Source organism: Lepidochelys kempii, chromosome 6 (assembly GCF_965140265.1).
Source record: "Lepidochelys kempii isolate rLepKem1 chromosome 6, rLepKem1.hap2, whole genome shotgun sequence".
Taxonomy (NCBI): Eukaryota; Metazoa; Chordata; order Testudines; family Cheloniidae; genus Lepidochelys; species Lepidochelys kempii.
The window spans coordinates 90,380,053-90,397,496 of NC_133261.1; the positions used below are offsets into that span (position 1 = coordinate 90,380,053).

General features: G+C 43.7%; 1 protein-coding gene across 3 annotated transcripts in view; it reads left to right on the forward strand.

Moving 5' to 3' along the window:
• Positions 1 to 117: 117 nt before the first annotated feature.
• Positions 118 to 17,444, forward strand: part of LIN52 (lin-52 DREAM MuvB core complex component) — a 60,965-nt gene continuing 43,638 nt past the window's right edge. For all 3 annotated transcript variants that reach the window (XR_012159493.1, XR_012159492.1, XM_073349146.1), the window contains exons 1-5: positions 118 to 216; positions 675 to 749; positions 1,742 to 1,779; positions 3,039 to 3,105; positions 6,764 to 6,847. Coding sequence is in view for 1 of the 3 variants with exons in the window: in XM_073349146.1 (XP_073205247.1) it covers positions 198 to 216; positions 675 to 749; positions 1,742 to 1,779; positions 3,039 to 3,105; positions 6,764 to 6,847 (283 nt within the window). In the remaining 2 variants the exon portion in view is untranslated. The remainder of the gene's footprint in view (positions 217 to 674; positions 750 to 1,741; positions 1,780 to 3,038; positions 3,106 to 6,763; positions 6,848 to 17,444) is intronic.

Here is a 17,444-nt window from a genome sequence, read left to right on the forward strand (position 1 = left end):
CCCGCCCCCACAGGAACCGCCCACCGTCCCGGGGCGAGGATTGGTTACGAGAACCGAAATGCCCTGGGTGGAAATTCGGGTCAAGACACGCCTCCTAGGGAGAGGGAAGCTGGCGACGCGTGTCTGGGCGGCTTTAGAGGGAGTCACGTGTAGGGGTTCCCGCGAGCGGCAGTTGCCCGTCACGTGACTTGGGCAAGATGGCGGCTCCCACGGAAGGTAAGAACTTGAAGCATCGGGGCCGGAGCCGGCTCCGCCGAACGCATCCCGCCAGCCCTACGCGCAGAGCTCACCGCGGCGTCTCCCGGGCACCGGCTCAGCCCGCCCGGTTCCTGAGCCGCATCTTGAGCTTTATCTCTCGCTGCAGCCTCTCCTCGCTGGCGGTTCGGAACCGTGGGTGTCCCGGGGACCTGCCCTGCCGGGCGCCCCCATCTCGCCGCGGGGCAGCCCCGGGCAATGGAGCCTGACACGGGAACTGGCAGCCCTGCCCTCGGGGCAGTTTCCGGCTAGGTGCCCGTAGCGTCCTGCGCGGGGCGCCACGGTCGAGCCTTGCCAGGGCACCCTCACGCCATGGCCCGGGGGCAGTAGGGCCGGGGCGTCGCCGAGGCTACGTGTGACTTTCCCGGCTACGAGGCGGGAGCGGTGTGCGCCGTGTCTGACTGACTGTCTCCTTCCAGGGACCGACCTGGAAGCCTCCCTGCTGAGCTTTGAGAAGCTGGATCGAGCATCCCCAGACTTGTGGCCGGAGCAGCGTAAGACGTGCCTGATTCTCCCCCAGGGCTTGGTGATGTGGGTGGATCCCTCATGTGGGAGCAGGAGAAAGCCTCTAGTGTCCCAGTGAGAAGAGGAAAGGCCCCTGGACTGTCAGCGTACTGCAGTCCGCCACCTGGGAGGCGGCCTGTGCGCGTCACGGAGTTATGGTCTGGTTGTGCAGGGAGTGGCACTCACTAGGCTTCATCTGGCCATGTAAACGTAATGCCGGTTTAATGGAGATGGTATCCAGCTTGAGCCCCAGTAGATCCAGGATGTCCTCCTGGTAGCTTTCTAATGGGGATACTTCTCAGGTTTTGTTCTCTTCACCAATGAATTTAAACTACAATGATCTGCATTCCCTGGTGAGGTGGCTGATATCTACCTAGTGAGGGCTGATAGGAACACTTTCAGGATCTCTGTGTAAACTACTGGTCAATAAACTCCATCTGCTTGCTCTTGACACTCCCATGGCAAATCAGCAGGGAAAAATCTTATTTTCTCCGGAGGAGTATTCTGAATTTTTGTAACTACTGTTGTACTTGCTGCAGTTTTTTGCATGAATTAAAGTGACTAACATTTCACATTTAATGTAGTGAGATGGCATTTCTTAGGGCAGGCTGTGCCTGGGGATTTTACCTAACTACACTGCAGCTGGGAAGTGTAATTCCTAGTTTGGTTGGCACATGTACAGTATCTCTGTTCCATGTAGTGTACAAACATATATCAGCATGGCCATGGCAACTCAGGCTAGCTGTCACACCATCTGCTTAGGACCTCAGACAGGATTGTATTCAGGCAAGTTGCCTGTGACCTCTGTGGCCACACTAATTTTTAGCATGCTAGTGCAAGTGTTTATGCCTACCCAAGGTGGTAATTATGCTTCACAGCTGCAGGGTAGATGTATTCTTAGATGATTAGTTGTGGCTTCTTTGGAAACAGGAAAGCAATGACATTTGGGTCATGAATAATTATCTTTCTTTCTCCTATCCAGTACCAGGTGTTGCTGAATTTGCTGCTTCCTTCAAAAGTGTAAGTGATCTCCTCTAATTGAGACCTGTTTACATTTCCACCCTCCCCCGACACACACACTTTCCCCAACCTTGCTATCTTTTGGAAATTCCTGTTTTCCTCATGCAGTACCCTATACAGACTTTGTTCATGAGGTTTCTTAAATCTAGTTTGCTAATGTCACTGTGTTTCTATTAAGACCTCTCCAAGATCAGTGGTTTTCAAACTGTGGGTCACAGCCCTGTACTGGGTCATGGAATGTAAAGCACAGGGTTCCGGCGACTCTGGTCAGCACTGCTGACCCGGCTGTTAAAAGTCCCTTTGGCAGTGCTGCCCAGCTAAGGCAGGCTACTCCCTACCAGTTCTGACACTGCGCTACAACCTATAAGTGGCCAGCAGCAGGTTCGGCTCCTAGGTGGCGGGGGAGGGGAGAGTGCACAGGGCTCCGCATGCTGCCCCTGCCCCAAGCACTGTCTCTGAACTCCCATTGGCCAATTCCTGGCCAATGCGGGGGACTGTGCCTGCAGGTGAGAGCTGCACGGAGCTGCTTGTGCGCCTCCGCCTAGGAGCTGGATCTGCTGCTGGCAGCTTCCTGGGCACAGTGTGGTCCACGGTGCCAGGACAGGCAGCAAGCCTGCCTTCGCACCCCTGCTGTGTCGCTGACTGGGAGCTGCCCGAGGTAAGCCCGTGCCCCAGCCCTAAGCGCCCCTCCCCCCCAACCCGGAGCCCCTTCCTGCACCCCAAACCCCTCATCCCCAGCTCTGTTGGATCGTGGGCATCAACAATTTTCTTCAACTGGGTCGGCAGAAAAAAAGGTTGAAAACCACTGTCCTAGATAACCCTCTCCTGTGTGCACATGTTACTTGTCACAATCTGTATTTTCTTGCTTGGGTAACTTTTTTCCTCTTTGGGAGTTTTAGAATTTACAATAAATGTATCTTCTGCCTCATACTGTATATGAAACTTGGAAGTGAAGGCTTTAGACCTACACTTGGTGATTATCAGAAGTATTACAGTCTGTATTGCCCTTTGGGAGACAAGGGGACATTGCTTCAGCAGCAGTGGAAAAAAATACTGGAAAAACAGGACTCAGATACAGAAACACAGCATCTGACGAGGATAGCTCTTTACAGAGTGGCTGGAGTTTAAGCCTTAGTCCACTTAATATTATTGTCTGGGTGTCATTATTGCTTCAGATGCTGGAGATGGTAGCTGTACACATCTTACAGCAATGCACAAAAATACTTGATTGAGCATGCATTTTCTTTGTCTTCTGACAGCCTATCACCAATTCCCCTCCCAAATGGATGGCTGAACTAGAAAATGATGATATTGATATGTTAAAGGGTAAGTATGAGGTATCAGATAGCAAGCAATGTAAAGTCTAGGTAGGTGGAAACTTGAGACCTCAAAGGGAAAGAACCTAAGGTAGTGCCTATTGTGCTGCTTATGCAGTTTAAAAGGGGTGTTAGAAATTTCTGTTTTTTCTTAGCAATATCAAGGAATGTCACCTTTATTTTTCTTTTCTGGTTGTCTTTGACCTAAAGCTATGTTGATAGCCCTCTCAGCTCTTAATTGTTAAATCCTTCAGAGTTTTCTTCCCAGATGTTTTAATTAAAGTGAGAATAATTTGTTTCTCTTGTCAGGTTTTATTTTCTTGTTATCTGTGATTGTGTAACTGGAAGGCTATGAACTATTGTGATGATGAGATTAATTTTTAATGTAAAACACCCACAGGACAAAATACATTCTTACCCCACTTTAAAAAAAAAAATAAAAAGCACAAACCAATATCTCTTTCTGTGCCGGTTATTCACAGAGTGACAAGAAATCTTGATTTCTGGAGAAGTTCAACTGTGTTTCTCCCCACCCACCCCCCTCCCGGCTAGAAATCCTACTAATGCTAACAGGCTAATGAAAGTGGGGCTGTTGAAGGGCTTCAGCTCAAATGAATTTTTCTCAGACACAGTGGCTGAGTTTCTTTATTTGGGAGCTATTTGTGGATGGACAGATCTAGAAAACATCATCGGCTTCTGAAGTGTTCAGTAGAGCTCCCTGTGAGCGCATCTACTGTAGAAATAGCTCTTTGAACACAGCTCTACTGCACTGTTTCCAATTTTAGACCTTGGAGATCTCTTCTTCAGGCTGAAGAAACATTTGACCGTACTCCGACACAAACTACAGTGCAAAAGGAGCTGTTTTTGAAAATGGCTCAATTCAGCTGTGCTCAACTTGGGTTCTCTTTCACAGCTTCTAACAGAATTAGGCTAAAGAGCAGTCACAAACTGTTTGATCTTAGTTCCTTGGATATTTCTAACACAATTTGTCCTTGTAGGTGTTGCCACTTCTACTCAAAATGTGAGTTTTGTAAAGGTACCTACTATGTAGGATTCTTGCCCCTGCGTGTTGGCTCTTTAGTACAAGGCTGGCAGAACTTTCTTAGCTCTTTGGGGTTTCTTTTACATTTGAGGGCAAGAGTAGCTGAGTGCAGAATGAGCTAGGTATCTTCCTAGTCACCATCTGCCAGCCTCTGCAGAGAGAATGCTGCATTCTGATTCTGCTAAAATGATCAACAGCAATTTAATTGATGTGACCATTCAAATGATCAACTTAAATTTCAAAGTTAAATGCCCTCAATGACTGTTCACACCTGTCAGAACTACTGTTTCAGACAATCGGCAGGAGGGTGTATCTTCACTAGGGAAAAAAGGAGTTGTTAATGTGCCTTCAGCATATCAGAATGGCCATGCTGGGTCAGACCAATAGTCCATCTAGTCCAGTATCCTGTCTTCTGGCAGTTGCCTCTGCCAGGTGCTTCAGAGAGAATAAACAGAACACGCAATTTTCAAGTGATCCGTCCCCTGTCCTCCACTCCCAGCTTCTGGCAGTCAGAGGCTAGGGACACCCAGACTATGGCATTGCATCCCTGACCATCTTGGCTAATAACCACTGATGGACGTATTCTACATGAACTTACATAATTCTTTTTTGAACCCAATTATAGTTTGGGCCTTCAGTATATCCCCTGGCAAAGAGTTCTACATGTTGACTGTGCATTGTGTGAAGAAGTACCTCTTTTTGTTTGTTTTAAACCTGCTGCCTATTAATTTCACGTGGTGACTTCTGGTTCTTGTTATGTGAACAAGGAAATAGCACTTCCTTATTTACTTTCTCCACACCATTCATGATTTTATAGACCTCTATCATATCTCACTTTAGTCATCTCTCTTCTAAGCTGAAAAGTCCCAGTCTTTTTAATAAAAAGAAAAGGAGTACTTGTGGCACCTTAGAGACTAACCAATTTATTTGAGCATGAGCTTTCGTGAGCTACAGCTCAGAAGCTGTTCCATATTCGTAATCATTTTTTGTTGTCCTTCTCTCTATCTTTTCCAATTCTAATGTATCTTTTTTGAGATGGGGCAACCAGAACTGCAGGTCGAATTCAAAGTGTGGGGGTACTGTGGATTTATATAGAGGCATTATATTTTCTGTCTTATTATCTATCCCTCTCCTAATGGTTCCTAATATTGTTAGCTTTTTTGACTGCTACTGTACATTGAGTGGATGTTTTCAGAGAACTATCCATACCTTTTTCCTAGTGAAGACGCACCCACCAAATATATTAGCCTTGAGTCATGTTTTCAATGTTGTCTTCACAACCATAGTACTAGAAATCTCTCTTAAATTAAATCCTAAATTCTGGAACAATCATTTGATGACTGTTATATGATGGATATCACAAAGCAAATAATGGTTATGAATAAGTTAATTGAAAGTTTTCACACTAATAAATTTAAAATACAGCCTGTATCTTAAAGTTTACAATGTACAAGTCAGTCACTAATTTGTTTTATTTTTTCAAACCTCTGACCTAATGTTTCGTTTTTGTTTTGTTTTTCTGAAGGAATTGGAGATGTCAGAGGGGTAATTTTTAATCCGTAAACTAACAGACTGACTTGTGAGAGCTCAATTAATTTTATCTAAAAGTAGATGATTTGCAGAAAATAATTGTATCAATATGTAACAGATCTAATCTCGCCTTTAAGTACAATGCTGGCTGTGCTATGGAACAGCTATGATTTTACTACTGTCTCCAAAAGTACAAAATCTACAGGCCTTTGATTCCTACTGAAAACGTGGGTTGTTGAGTTAAACGTTTTTGTTAATTTGTGTCGTTTTCCTTCTTGAGCTTCAAACTTGTTTACTCCCAAAATAAACGACATGATGGCAAAACAATAGCAAAGCAAAAAGGTGAATAATTCTTCCCTGTATGGCTCTGGTTCAGTCACATCTGAGATACTGTGTTCAGCTCCGTATGCCAGAGAGGTATTAACGCTTTTGTAGGGAGCTCAGAGAAGAGCAACAGAATAGTCAGGGATTCAGTGAAGTTAATTTGACCAAAGAGTGAAAGTATTCATAATTAATAAGTGGTGGTACAGTTGAGGTGTGTGTCTAAGATGAGAAGAGAGCAGAATGTCTACAAATATTTTCCTGGTGTTTACATCCTCCTTGGAGAACTTAAAGTGTAGTGTAACAAGGAGTAGTGGGATAAAATGAGGGGAAAAATCCAAGAAATATGAGAATTTTGACAGTGAGACACATCAGGTTATAGAAACACCACCTCAGCGGAAGTGTTGCCTCAGTGCATGGGATAGTCAAATTTAGAGTATACAAAGTGCACTTTAAAGTAAACGGTAGGGAAGAAGTGTGCACTAGAAGAAGGGTTGGTTACAGGAGTAAATCTCTTCCCTCTGTCTATAGTTTAGTAATCCATTCAGATTTAGCCACCCATGCTGGGAATTCCAAATAAGGAATCTATGGGCCTGCACTATTTCACTGTTACCCAGATGTGAGGAGGACTACTGAACATGTGCTTTCTCTTCCCCTTGGAGACAGCATATCAACAATATGACCTGAATGCTCTTTGCTAAATAGCTAATATGGCTTAGTTGCCACTAGAGGGCAACAGACAATGTTAAAAATCACATTTATTCTGTTTTTTTAGAGCTGGGGAGCCTTACCACAGCAAACCTAATGGAGAAGGTTCGAGGCCTGCAGAACCTGGCTTATCAGCTAGGGCTGGATGAATGTAAGTACTATACACGTTCACTAATGGCTTCATTGTGAATTTCCTCATTTCAAGCATTTAACTTGCTCTGTCCAGATCTGCAGTTCTCTATACCTAGAAAAGTGTATATATTTTTAGGAGTTGCAAACTTATTGAAAAGCAGCAGCAGTGCATTAAGAAACCCTTCTCTGGTAAGAGGAGTACTTGTCTGTTATAGGCACATGTGAGTTAATGTTGCAGGAATCTCAAGTTTAAAATTTCTCAGCCTTTGTGGATTTCAGCTTCCATCCTGATGTTGCATTAAAGCTTATTCCTGTGGTAAATGTATTACCATGTTGTGTGCCTGCACACTCTTCCACAGCTGCCTCTGCTGCAAAATAACAAGAAGGGAGACTGCTTGTCCGCCCTTATACTTTACACCTGCAGGGGCAACCAGTCATAGACGAGATACAGTAGAACCTCAGAGTTACAAAAACCTCGGGAATGGAGGTTGTTCGTAACTGAAATGTTTGTAACTCTGAACAAAATGTTATGATTGTGACGGGTTCAGTCACAGAGACCCCCTTGGGACTGTCACCTGATGTGCTGAGTTTACCTCAGAGCCTGTTTTCCCTGCCAGCTTTGGACTCCAGAACCCTGCCTTGTTGAGCCAGACACACTAGCCTGCTGCAACACAGAACCAGGTCTGGTCCATGCCCCCCAAAGCTGCAGACTTTAACCAAAAACTGCTCACCAGGTCACCTATCTCCAGCACCAAGACACAGAGTTCCCAATGGGATCCAAACCCCAAATAAATCTGTTTTACTCTGTATAAAGCTTATACAGAGTAAACTCATAAATTGTCTGCCCTCTATAACACTGATAGAGAGAGATGCACAGCTGATTGCTCCCCCAGGTATTAATTACTTAGTCTGGGTTCATTAATAAACAAAAGTGATTTTATTAAGTATAAAAAGTAGGATTTAAGTGGTTTTATGTAGTAATTGACAGAACAAAGTAAATCACCAAGCAAAATAAAGCAAAAACACGCAAGTCTAAGCCTAATACATTAAGAAACTGTTTACAGGTAAAATCTCACCCTCATAGATGTTCCAATAAGCTTCTTTCACAGACTAGACTCCTTCCTAGTGTGGGCCCAATCCTTTCCCCCGGTACAGTACTTGTTAGTTCCAGCAAACGTCTTAGGTGTAAAGCAGGGACTTTCTCATGACTGGCAGCCCCCTTTGTTCTGTTCCACCACCTTTTATAGCTTTGGCACAAGGTGGGAATCTTTTTCCTTTGGGTCCCCACCCCTCCTTCTAAATGGAAAAGTACCAGATTTAAGATGGATTCCAGTATCCGGTGACATGATCACATGTCCTGTGAGACCCCTTTGTGGGCCAGCCTCCATACTTCCTTGGCTGGCCCACTTGTACACAGAAAGGTTTGTAAGTAAACAGAGCCATTTACAGCCAATTGTCCTAGTCAGTGGGAGCCATCAAGATTCTAAACCACCATTAATGGCCCACACTTTGAGGTCCTATTGTAATTATGCAGAGTTATACTTCATATTTCTAGCTTCAGATACAAGAATGATACATGCATACAAATAGGAGGAATATATTCAGTAGGTTATAACCTTTGCTATGATACCTTACAAGAGACCTTTTGCATAAAGTATATTCCAGTTACATCATATTCATACTCATAAGTACTCTCTTCCCATGCGTGATTTTTTTTTTTTTAAACACTTGGGCAAATTCCATTGGCTGAAAGAACTGGGGAAGGTGAGAGAAATGTTCCTGTCTTCAAAAAATCATGATTTTTTACATATGTAAGAACTTCCAGATTAAGAACCACAAACATTCAACTAGAATCTCCTATTGGGATCAACTGTATCCCCATGTGATCACAGCTGTAGTTTAACTTCATTGGACAATTTTTGGGAGCAAGGGGTGGCAGCACAATTCACTTCACGGGTACGTCTTCTGGATGTACGACCAGGGCCTTCTCCTTTACCAGCATTGATGTTAGGTATTATTTGTGCTACAGACTTGCAATTTATTGAAAAATGATTTGAGGCATAATTGAAAATTGTTTCACCGTGAATGGTGGTTTGAAGCTTGCAAACTGCGCACAGTATGGATAACATCAAAGTTTCTAGACTAACAGTTTCCAACATGACTGAAATGTGAATTTTCTGCATTGTGGGTGTTTTTTTTTTTTTTTTTTTTTTTTTTTTTTTTAAATCACCAGAGTTCTAGGTATAAAGCCAGGGCTCAAACTATGGTGTGCCGTGCGTGTGTTAACTTAAAGTGAAGCTTTTAACAAAGGGCACAATACTCTCCTTGAATTATTTTCCATTAAATCCTTAAACTGGATTGAACAAATGGTGGTGATTAAAGTTTGTTAAATACAGCCACCCCATGAATTTGAAATACTTGCAAAAGCTGTTTATCTGGAGAGAAAGTGTTCTGTGTGTCTGAATGACTCTGAGTACCATGGAGCCTTTTCTGCCTCTAGCTCAGAGATGGGCCACTGAAAACCTTTAGTGGGCTGTATGTTTTTTAGGAGCTACATATGGTTAGGCCAATGCCCCTATGTGGGTTGTAGGTAGTGTGGATCAAACCTGGACGATCTGGAGCTTAATTTATCAGCTTCCACTACCTCCGTTCAAAGACCCATATATCTTAGCCAAGGCTGCAACCGAGTCCTCAATCCCTATTGGGCCTAATCACCACAAGAGGGGGACAGAGTGCCACACCGTGTAAGCATAGTTTACAATTGCATTAGTCAGATTTTTTTTATTATAATACAGCATGTTCACATACAATTAACTGTTTAAAAAACAAAGTGTTTATAAAAGCCCCTTACAGCGCAGCCTTTAAATGGGGGTGGAGGGAAACAGTTTAAACATAATCCTTCACAAACCTTTTTTTAGTATGCAGAAGACTAGGGAATTAATAAAATGAAAACATCAACAATAAAAACATCTTAATGTGTTTTCTTTGCCATTCAGTCTTTGCCTCTGCTCTGCTCCCCTGTGGCAGAGCTCAGGAGTAGGAGCAAGAACCCATGAGCCAGGTTGCAATGCCACTGAGGTTTGGCTTGGCTGCCCTTCTGTCATGCCAGTTGGGAGTAGTTACTGCCCGTCTATTAGCAGAGATGCACCCTGAACTGCCCATGGCCAGGGGCCAATCAGTTTGGCTGTGGGAGCTGGGAGCCAATGGGAAGGCAGTAATCAAAACTGGGTTGCATAGGGTGAAATCCCTTCCTTGAATGAGGTGGGTAGGCTGATGAGTGGCAGTGTGACCTGGCCATTGGGCTCCGACTCCCATTCCCCCTTGACACAGGCTCCAGCTCTTTCCCATGCCACCCAGCTCTGGTAACTTCCTGCCCATTGGTTGAGGTATGTCTTGCCCCTGCTCACTGCTTGGCTAGAACCTAATTGGCTCTCAGCTCCCAAAAAATCAGCCGATGTGGAGGCAGTAACTGGAATTGGGTGCTGTGGGGGAGGAGCCACAGCTTGTGTTGATGGGGAAATGGAGTGAAGTGGAACTGTATGAGGCAGCAGCAGCTTTACTCAGAGACTACACCCCTCAGCCAGCCGGATCATTCTTTATTTTTTTCTGGAACTGAGAGTCCCATCTAAGGGCAAGCTAAATAAAATGATCTGAAGGGTTGGATAGGGCTGGAGGGCTGGATGGAGCTCAGAGGCTGAAGGTTGCCCACCTCTGTTCTAAGTGCTAATGTAATACAAATAATTAAAAGAAATTAGTACTGTGCTCTGAACAGTTTGGAAGAGGTGAGTTACATCTTTTTGCTCAACTGGCTTATAAAATCCAAGGATGGGACTGATCTTTAAAAAAACAAACAAACCCAACATAACTTGTACTTTATCTAGTGGTGGTCTAGGGTTGAAGGGTCTTCTTCCCTCATGTACACTTTCATTCTTCCATCCTAGGGCTTATGTTTTATAGTACAGTCAACAATACTGCTAAAGACCTTTACAGATCCAAAATATTCTGTGGTAGTAAGTTGAGAAGCTTCATGTAGTATTTACCTTCCTTCCTATTTTTTTTCAAATGATCTTTGAGGTCCAACCCAGTGCTTCTATGAATTACCTGGCAGGGCCGGTAATAAACATTACTAAATGGTGTGGCAGGAATCACCAGTTAATGCTGTTGCACAAAGTCTTAAAAAGTTTTTTCTTAATTTGCCAGCAAAGTTTCAGTCTCAGAAGGAATGCTCTGGTGGTGGTTTCTGATTCAGATTGTTTGGGAAAACTGTGACAAGCAGCATGTGAGTTTCTATTTGTTAATGTAACTAGAGTACAGTTTTCAATGCAGGTTTGTTCCCTGGGAGCCAGGCACTGGGTTTTGAGTGGAGATTCATGAAAGGAGGGGTTTGCCTGGATCCCATTTGACCATCTCTCTTCCATGACTGATACGTGTGTGTGTGTGTGTGTGTGTGTAAATAAAACAAGTTGCACTAAGAATGTACTTGGGTTCCAAGTTGCTGATTTCTCCCCATATTAGGAATCCAAACAATACCTTCTCCTACTGCTGAAGTGTAGCCATTCTTGACTTTCTACACGCCTGATTAACTTGTGGAACTCACTACCATATGCTATTATTGAAGACAAGACTTGCCAAGACTCAAAAGATTGTTGGTATGGTTAATGGGGAAATTCTGTAGGTGTTCCTAGGGTCTTTAAAAAACTGCACAAGCAACTGCTGCCTTGAATTAGGAGCAAAATTCTTCCTTATAACTTTGTTAATGTATCTTACATGTTTCTCTGAAGCCTCTTGTTGGAGACGTGATAACTGGCCTAGTTGGATCATTGATCAAACTGGACACAAGTGGTCTTAGGAAATGCCACTACTATCTAATACCCCTAGTCCATTACTACACAACAGGGAAGGACAAAGTGAAGAGTCCTATATCTTTAAAGTACAAGGACATTTGGGGAAGCAGAATGTTACCTAACTTGCAGTGATGCTGGGACATCACCGTTAACACTTGCAACAAGGGTCTTAGGTTCTCAAATCTTTAGGGGTTGGACACATTTCCAGGTGTGTGTAAAATGGGGATGCTGTGACTTCCAGGGTTTCACTTGGGGGTGCTGTCAGTTTCAGGGATGATAGGGTAGGGGATGGACAGAGGGGACTCTTACCTGCCTGCACTGAATCTCGTATTCCCTCCAAAGAGTCTATTCCTCTAGTTGTCCCTTTTAGTGAAAACTACTTGCTGCCAGCCCCCACTCCTTTTCCTCTCTGCAGGAAGCTGCCAAGGAGGGTAGTACATTTCTCTGGACAAAGCTGTAGTCTTGGAGTCTGTCCTGAAAAGCATCCTGTCTCCTGAAAAAAGCTACTTCCTTGTGGAAATGGGACTACTTAATTGCTGTACTGGGAGCTACAGGAGAGGATTTATTCTTGTAGAGGGGAAGAAGCTAGTGTTATGGGGCAGGATCACGTGTTGGGGAGCAGGGAGAGTGGTAAGAGCCCAGCATTAGTACATTTGCTGTCAATACCTCAGTGCTAGTTTATTGAAGAGAAGGACGCCCATTCTTAATGTGTCAAGCGTTAAAGATTGAGCCAGCAACTATTGATTTTGTCTTTACTGAAAGGTGGCCCCTCCATAGCAGTCCTAACACTGTGTTGGGACATTGGGATAAATACTCAACCAGAAGGAAGAGTGTCCCCCACTAGAGTCATTCCTATCACTGTGTGCTGCAGAGTGCCCTCTAGCACTGCATTAGGGTCTACAGATTCAGAGTGTCACTTTGAGTCACCATAGTCTATGCCGTGCGCAGACTTCCATGGAGGTCTTTCTGTTTACTTTGGGTATTCATGGAGATCCACTGGCCATGGTGTCTGTGTTGTCTCCCATCCATGTGCAGACCCAGATAAAATAAGGAGAGAACAGTGAATTGGAAGATTCATAGTAATTCATCCATTTGCTTAGAAAATTAGTTGTGTAGTCTTGCATCTGCCTTTGCCTGCCTGAAGCCCATAAAGTACTGTGCTGTAACTTGCACCGTGCCAAGAACAGCAAAAATTTAAAAATACAAAGTACTTAGCCCTGTGGTTCCAGAACACAACAGAGCAGACCCCTCCCCAACCGCTGCTGGAATGAGAGTTGGTACATCCACCCCTGTTGGCAGGAGTACTGGGTTCAGCCTATCACTGTTTCGATCATAAAATATCCCCTACAATATTAGCTACCAGGCAAACCTGGGCAAGTTTAGCTAGAAAATTTAAATTCCATCTCTTCTCACATATTTATGCTGTACTTTGGAGCAACCCCTTGTTGAAAAGTGACAATAAACTCTTAATGGGGAGAGAAGGGATGGATAAGGGGAAATTTGGGTGTCTCAGTTGATCTCAAAGGATTAGTCTCTGCCATTCCAAGCACTTCAACAACAATACAACCTACCTGGTTCAGCTGCATGGCGCTACCTGCAGTTTAAGCATTTATTGAATGACGTATTGGGCCTATTGTACTGGGAGCCCCAGAGAATCCATATTCTAGTGGAGAGAGTTCCATAGTTTCACCCGACCAGCTACAGCCTGTTACGACTTCCTGGCCCAAAAGACGCTCCCTAATTTAGATTGCCTCCACCAGGCCTGAAACAAAGATTTGTGTACGTCCTTGAGCCCTAGTTTGTGGGGAAGTGCCCTGCGAAAAAAAACCCCAACTCTACAATTGATCTACAATGAAGGCTAATTCAGCAGAAGATTATATTTCGTTCACCCCAGCCCCTGCATAAGTTATAACGCACAGGCCTTTGCCAAAACAGACAGCTTCTGGAGGTCCGAGTCTCCCAGAGCCACACTGGCTCACATGTTTTGGGGCTGTCTCAGGGTACTGTCCTTTTGGTTAAGAGTAGACAAGAGGATTCATATGAATGGATACCTCTTAAAAATTACTTTCCAGTACTGTTTTTGGGATGTATCCTATCATCTTGGGAACACTTCAGTGCATGGAGAGCTTGGTTCTCTAGAGCAGGGCTTGTAGCCAAATGATTTGTATTGCTTAGATGGGAGAGCAGGTGGCCTCTGGGGATGGAAGCTTAGCACAGCAAGTTGGCTAACCCGGCAGCTAAAGAGCAGGTAACGTCCCCAAGAAGAGGGACCTCAAAGAAATTTGAAAAGATTTGGTCTGGCCTCTGATGGAAACTGAGATGTCCCTCTCCTTGACCCACCCTTCCCTTTTCCCCCTCCCTTCCCATTCCTCTTTTAAGACCATGTGTTTTGGGTAGAATTAGAGGTAATTGTGAATCTGTAGTGAGTAGAGTTGAGAAGGGCAATATGCTGGAGGCATTAACTCGTGCCGTCACTCTCACCCCCTCTGCCTGCCCAAAGGAGACCTTGGTGGCCTCAACATCTCTGGGCCAATGTGATTATGCATATATCTTCACCCTCCTATTTAGACTGTACTAACTATGCCATAAACTTTGTCGGGGGAGAGGGTTCATGGAGGAACTTAGTATCTACAGAATAGAAAGATTACTGCTGGAACATGCTGTTTATTCATCGTCACTGTTGCATAATGGGTTGATCTACGGCAGTGCAGTGGGAGGCTAGGGTGAAGAAAGTGTCATCTCTGAGTTTCTACGTAGTATCATTACTCTCAACAAGAGTCTTCTCCTTTGCAACTCCTGTTTTCTGCCTCCCTACATCTGTCTGCCTCGCGGCGTCACTCTTCATCTCATTTCAGCCTTGCCTGAAACCTCTTTCTCCCTTACTCTGTTTATTATTTAACACTGAATTTACAGTACTTTTTGTGCAGAAAAGATTGTATTGCATGCAATAATGATTGAAGCTGGTGTGGTATTATTAGACAACAGAATTACCCTCTTTAGACATTTGATTTCTGTAATATGCAGTTAGTTTGACAGGGATTTAATTAGCAAAGATAAGAGGATAAACTTTTTCTGCCTAAAAGTGAATCCGATCTTGAATGGCTCACCTGTGGTTTAAAAAATGGCTGATCTGAAATCACATGCAGTAATCCAGGAATTATTATCCTGTCAATTAAAGGGATTCTGCTCTTGTCACATTTTCTCTTACAGATACGAACTTTAATGTGTTCAGTTGGTCGCCTGGGGAGAGTGTTGGGTTAATAAAGCTTGCTTTCACTTTGGTGTGTGCAATCATTCTAAACATCACCTTTGGATGGTTGAAAAGAGGTGAAAGGAACCATAGGTCATCTATCGTTTGCTTATATGGCTGCCATCACCATAATGACTGAGAACCATCGTATCTGTTTGAAACAAGAAACCTTGGCCTTCATTCCGATTCTCAATCTCTCTCTCTCTCCATTCCCCTCCCACAATACTATAGATCTGCTGTCTTATTTTAATGCACAGTGGTACGGTGAGAGGGGCTCTTGGACAAGGAAATCACCTTTTCATTTACTGCTCGTCACAGTTAAGATGGTTTACAGACAGGATTGCTTCTTGGATAGTTCCCACTGGAAGAGTGAGACGACAGAGTGCCAGCTTGAAATTGGCATTCACACATGATCTGTGAATTGGCTAATTTTGACATGTAGTTAGTTAAAAAATTATTACAGCCAGAGGAGTCATGACCTCAACTTTTCATCATCTCCATTGGATTGTGTGCCAGTTTGGAAGTGAAGACGGTATGGGAAGTTTTAATTGTACCTGTGTGATTTATCCTCAGTCAGCTCTTTAATTTCTTCTGGCTGTCTGAGGTTTCCGACATGCTGTAAATTTCTCCAACTTTTTCATTATCTGCAATTTCTTTATGACTCATGAATCGGAGTGGAGAGAGAGTGTGGATTTACAGCAGAGATAAACATGTCCATAAAGTCTGTATCTGTGTCAGTAATTGTACTGCTGTCAGTGACTGTCCTGTTTTACAGGCCTCTCTTGGGAAAGAAACACACTTTGCTACCAGTGGCAGAGAAGTGTTCGCTTTGATTTGCATTAACTTGCCAGGAGATTAGGTTGCAATGGTGGGGATGGAAATTGAGCCTGGACCGTGGTTGCTATTTTTTTTTGGTTTGGTGGATTTTTGGGGGGGTTTGTTTTTTTGTTTTTTTGAGCAAGTGGTTGAATTACCCAGGAAGTGCTGAAAACAGAGAAAACACACACTGTTCCTGAATGCAAAAATGGGGGAGAGGATTGATACAGTTTGCTAATGTTATCAAATATGATACTGTACATATGCATAAATTGTTCATTCTTACCACAAAGGAAATACAGTATCCGGGTAACCACTGTATCCTCCAAAACTACTGTACATAATGTTGCATGGATGTTTTGGGGGTTTTCTTCCTCTGCCTCATGAAGAGTGGAATAAATGTTTCTCAAAGCATCAAGAAAACTCTGGCCAACCCCTCCCCTACCCCACTCTTTTGGGGGAAATGCTGTTGTGAGTCTCAATGGAGAGTATTAATACTGCATCCTAAACCAGCCATTGATGGCTCTTTGCTGACTGTGGGAGGAGATGTGCACGCTCTTGATGTTTGGAAAAAGGAAACAATCTTTAAAACACTTGTAAATGTGTCAAACATTCAAACTTCTGTCATTTCTCTTCCCTGCTATTTTCTATTTGATGCCTGTTGTGGCCACTTGTATACACAGAACCTCCTTTTGTTAGTTTTTGTAGTTTGGGGATAGTTTTCTGGCCATGGTACGTTAAGATTTCTTTTTTCTCTCAACAAAATGAAAACTCTCTCTCTTTCTGACATTGGTGTATTCTTAGAGTTCAAAGTAACTTCAAAAATGCGGTAGTAAATGCAGCCAGCAGGCCAGATCCCGGCCACTTGATTTATTTATTGTATTGCCACAAAACATTCAGATTCTGCAGAAAGCAAGCTTTCATTTTTTAAAAATAGGGACTTATGGTTATGTAAATAACCTCTAAATGTGCACTGATGTAGGACTGTCTTAGATAGTCTGAAACAACAGCTCAGACTGGAGAGATGTTAAATTCTTCTGTTCATTTTAAATGATTGTTGATTCTGAAGCCTAATGCTGACACTACAGAAGGCAGCTTTTCAAATAAATCAGACACCTTTGCCCACCTGATTCCAGTACCTGAGTGTGCCAATTGTGTGCACAAATCAGATGATGGCATGCACAGTTGCCTAATAGGTGGCAGAGATAGCAGTGGTTTTAAAAGTACCTTGCATAATTTTTATCACTGAATGATGCTTAGTTAGTAACTTTACTAACTGAAAGCTTAGTTATAAGGGGCATACTCTACTCATGATCTTTGTGCAAACATCCTACATTTCCCCAGTTTTTGTAGCTGCTGTCCAAGACAGCTGATTTTTCAGACCAGTTCAGGAATCTATAAAGACCACAGTTAAAAGGTGCCTTAACCAATAACAACTGTCTTGTCTTGCCCAAGCACTCTATTTTGGACTAGGTGGCAGTAAAAGTATGGCAGAAACCTTGCATTACAATTGCCCCAGCCTTAAAGTCAGTTGAGAAAAAGAGCATGTCCTACAATCCCTGCTGGAGCTTGGTGGTGGAGGTGGGAGTGTCTAGATCAGAGGTCTCCAAACTCTGGGGCACACCCTCCTAGGGGGCATAGAGGAACTTTCGGGGCAGGGCCCAGGCCAGCCCTGATAGGGCAAGGAGGGAGCACGACCCAGTTGC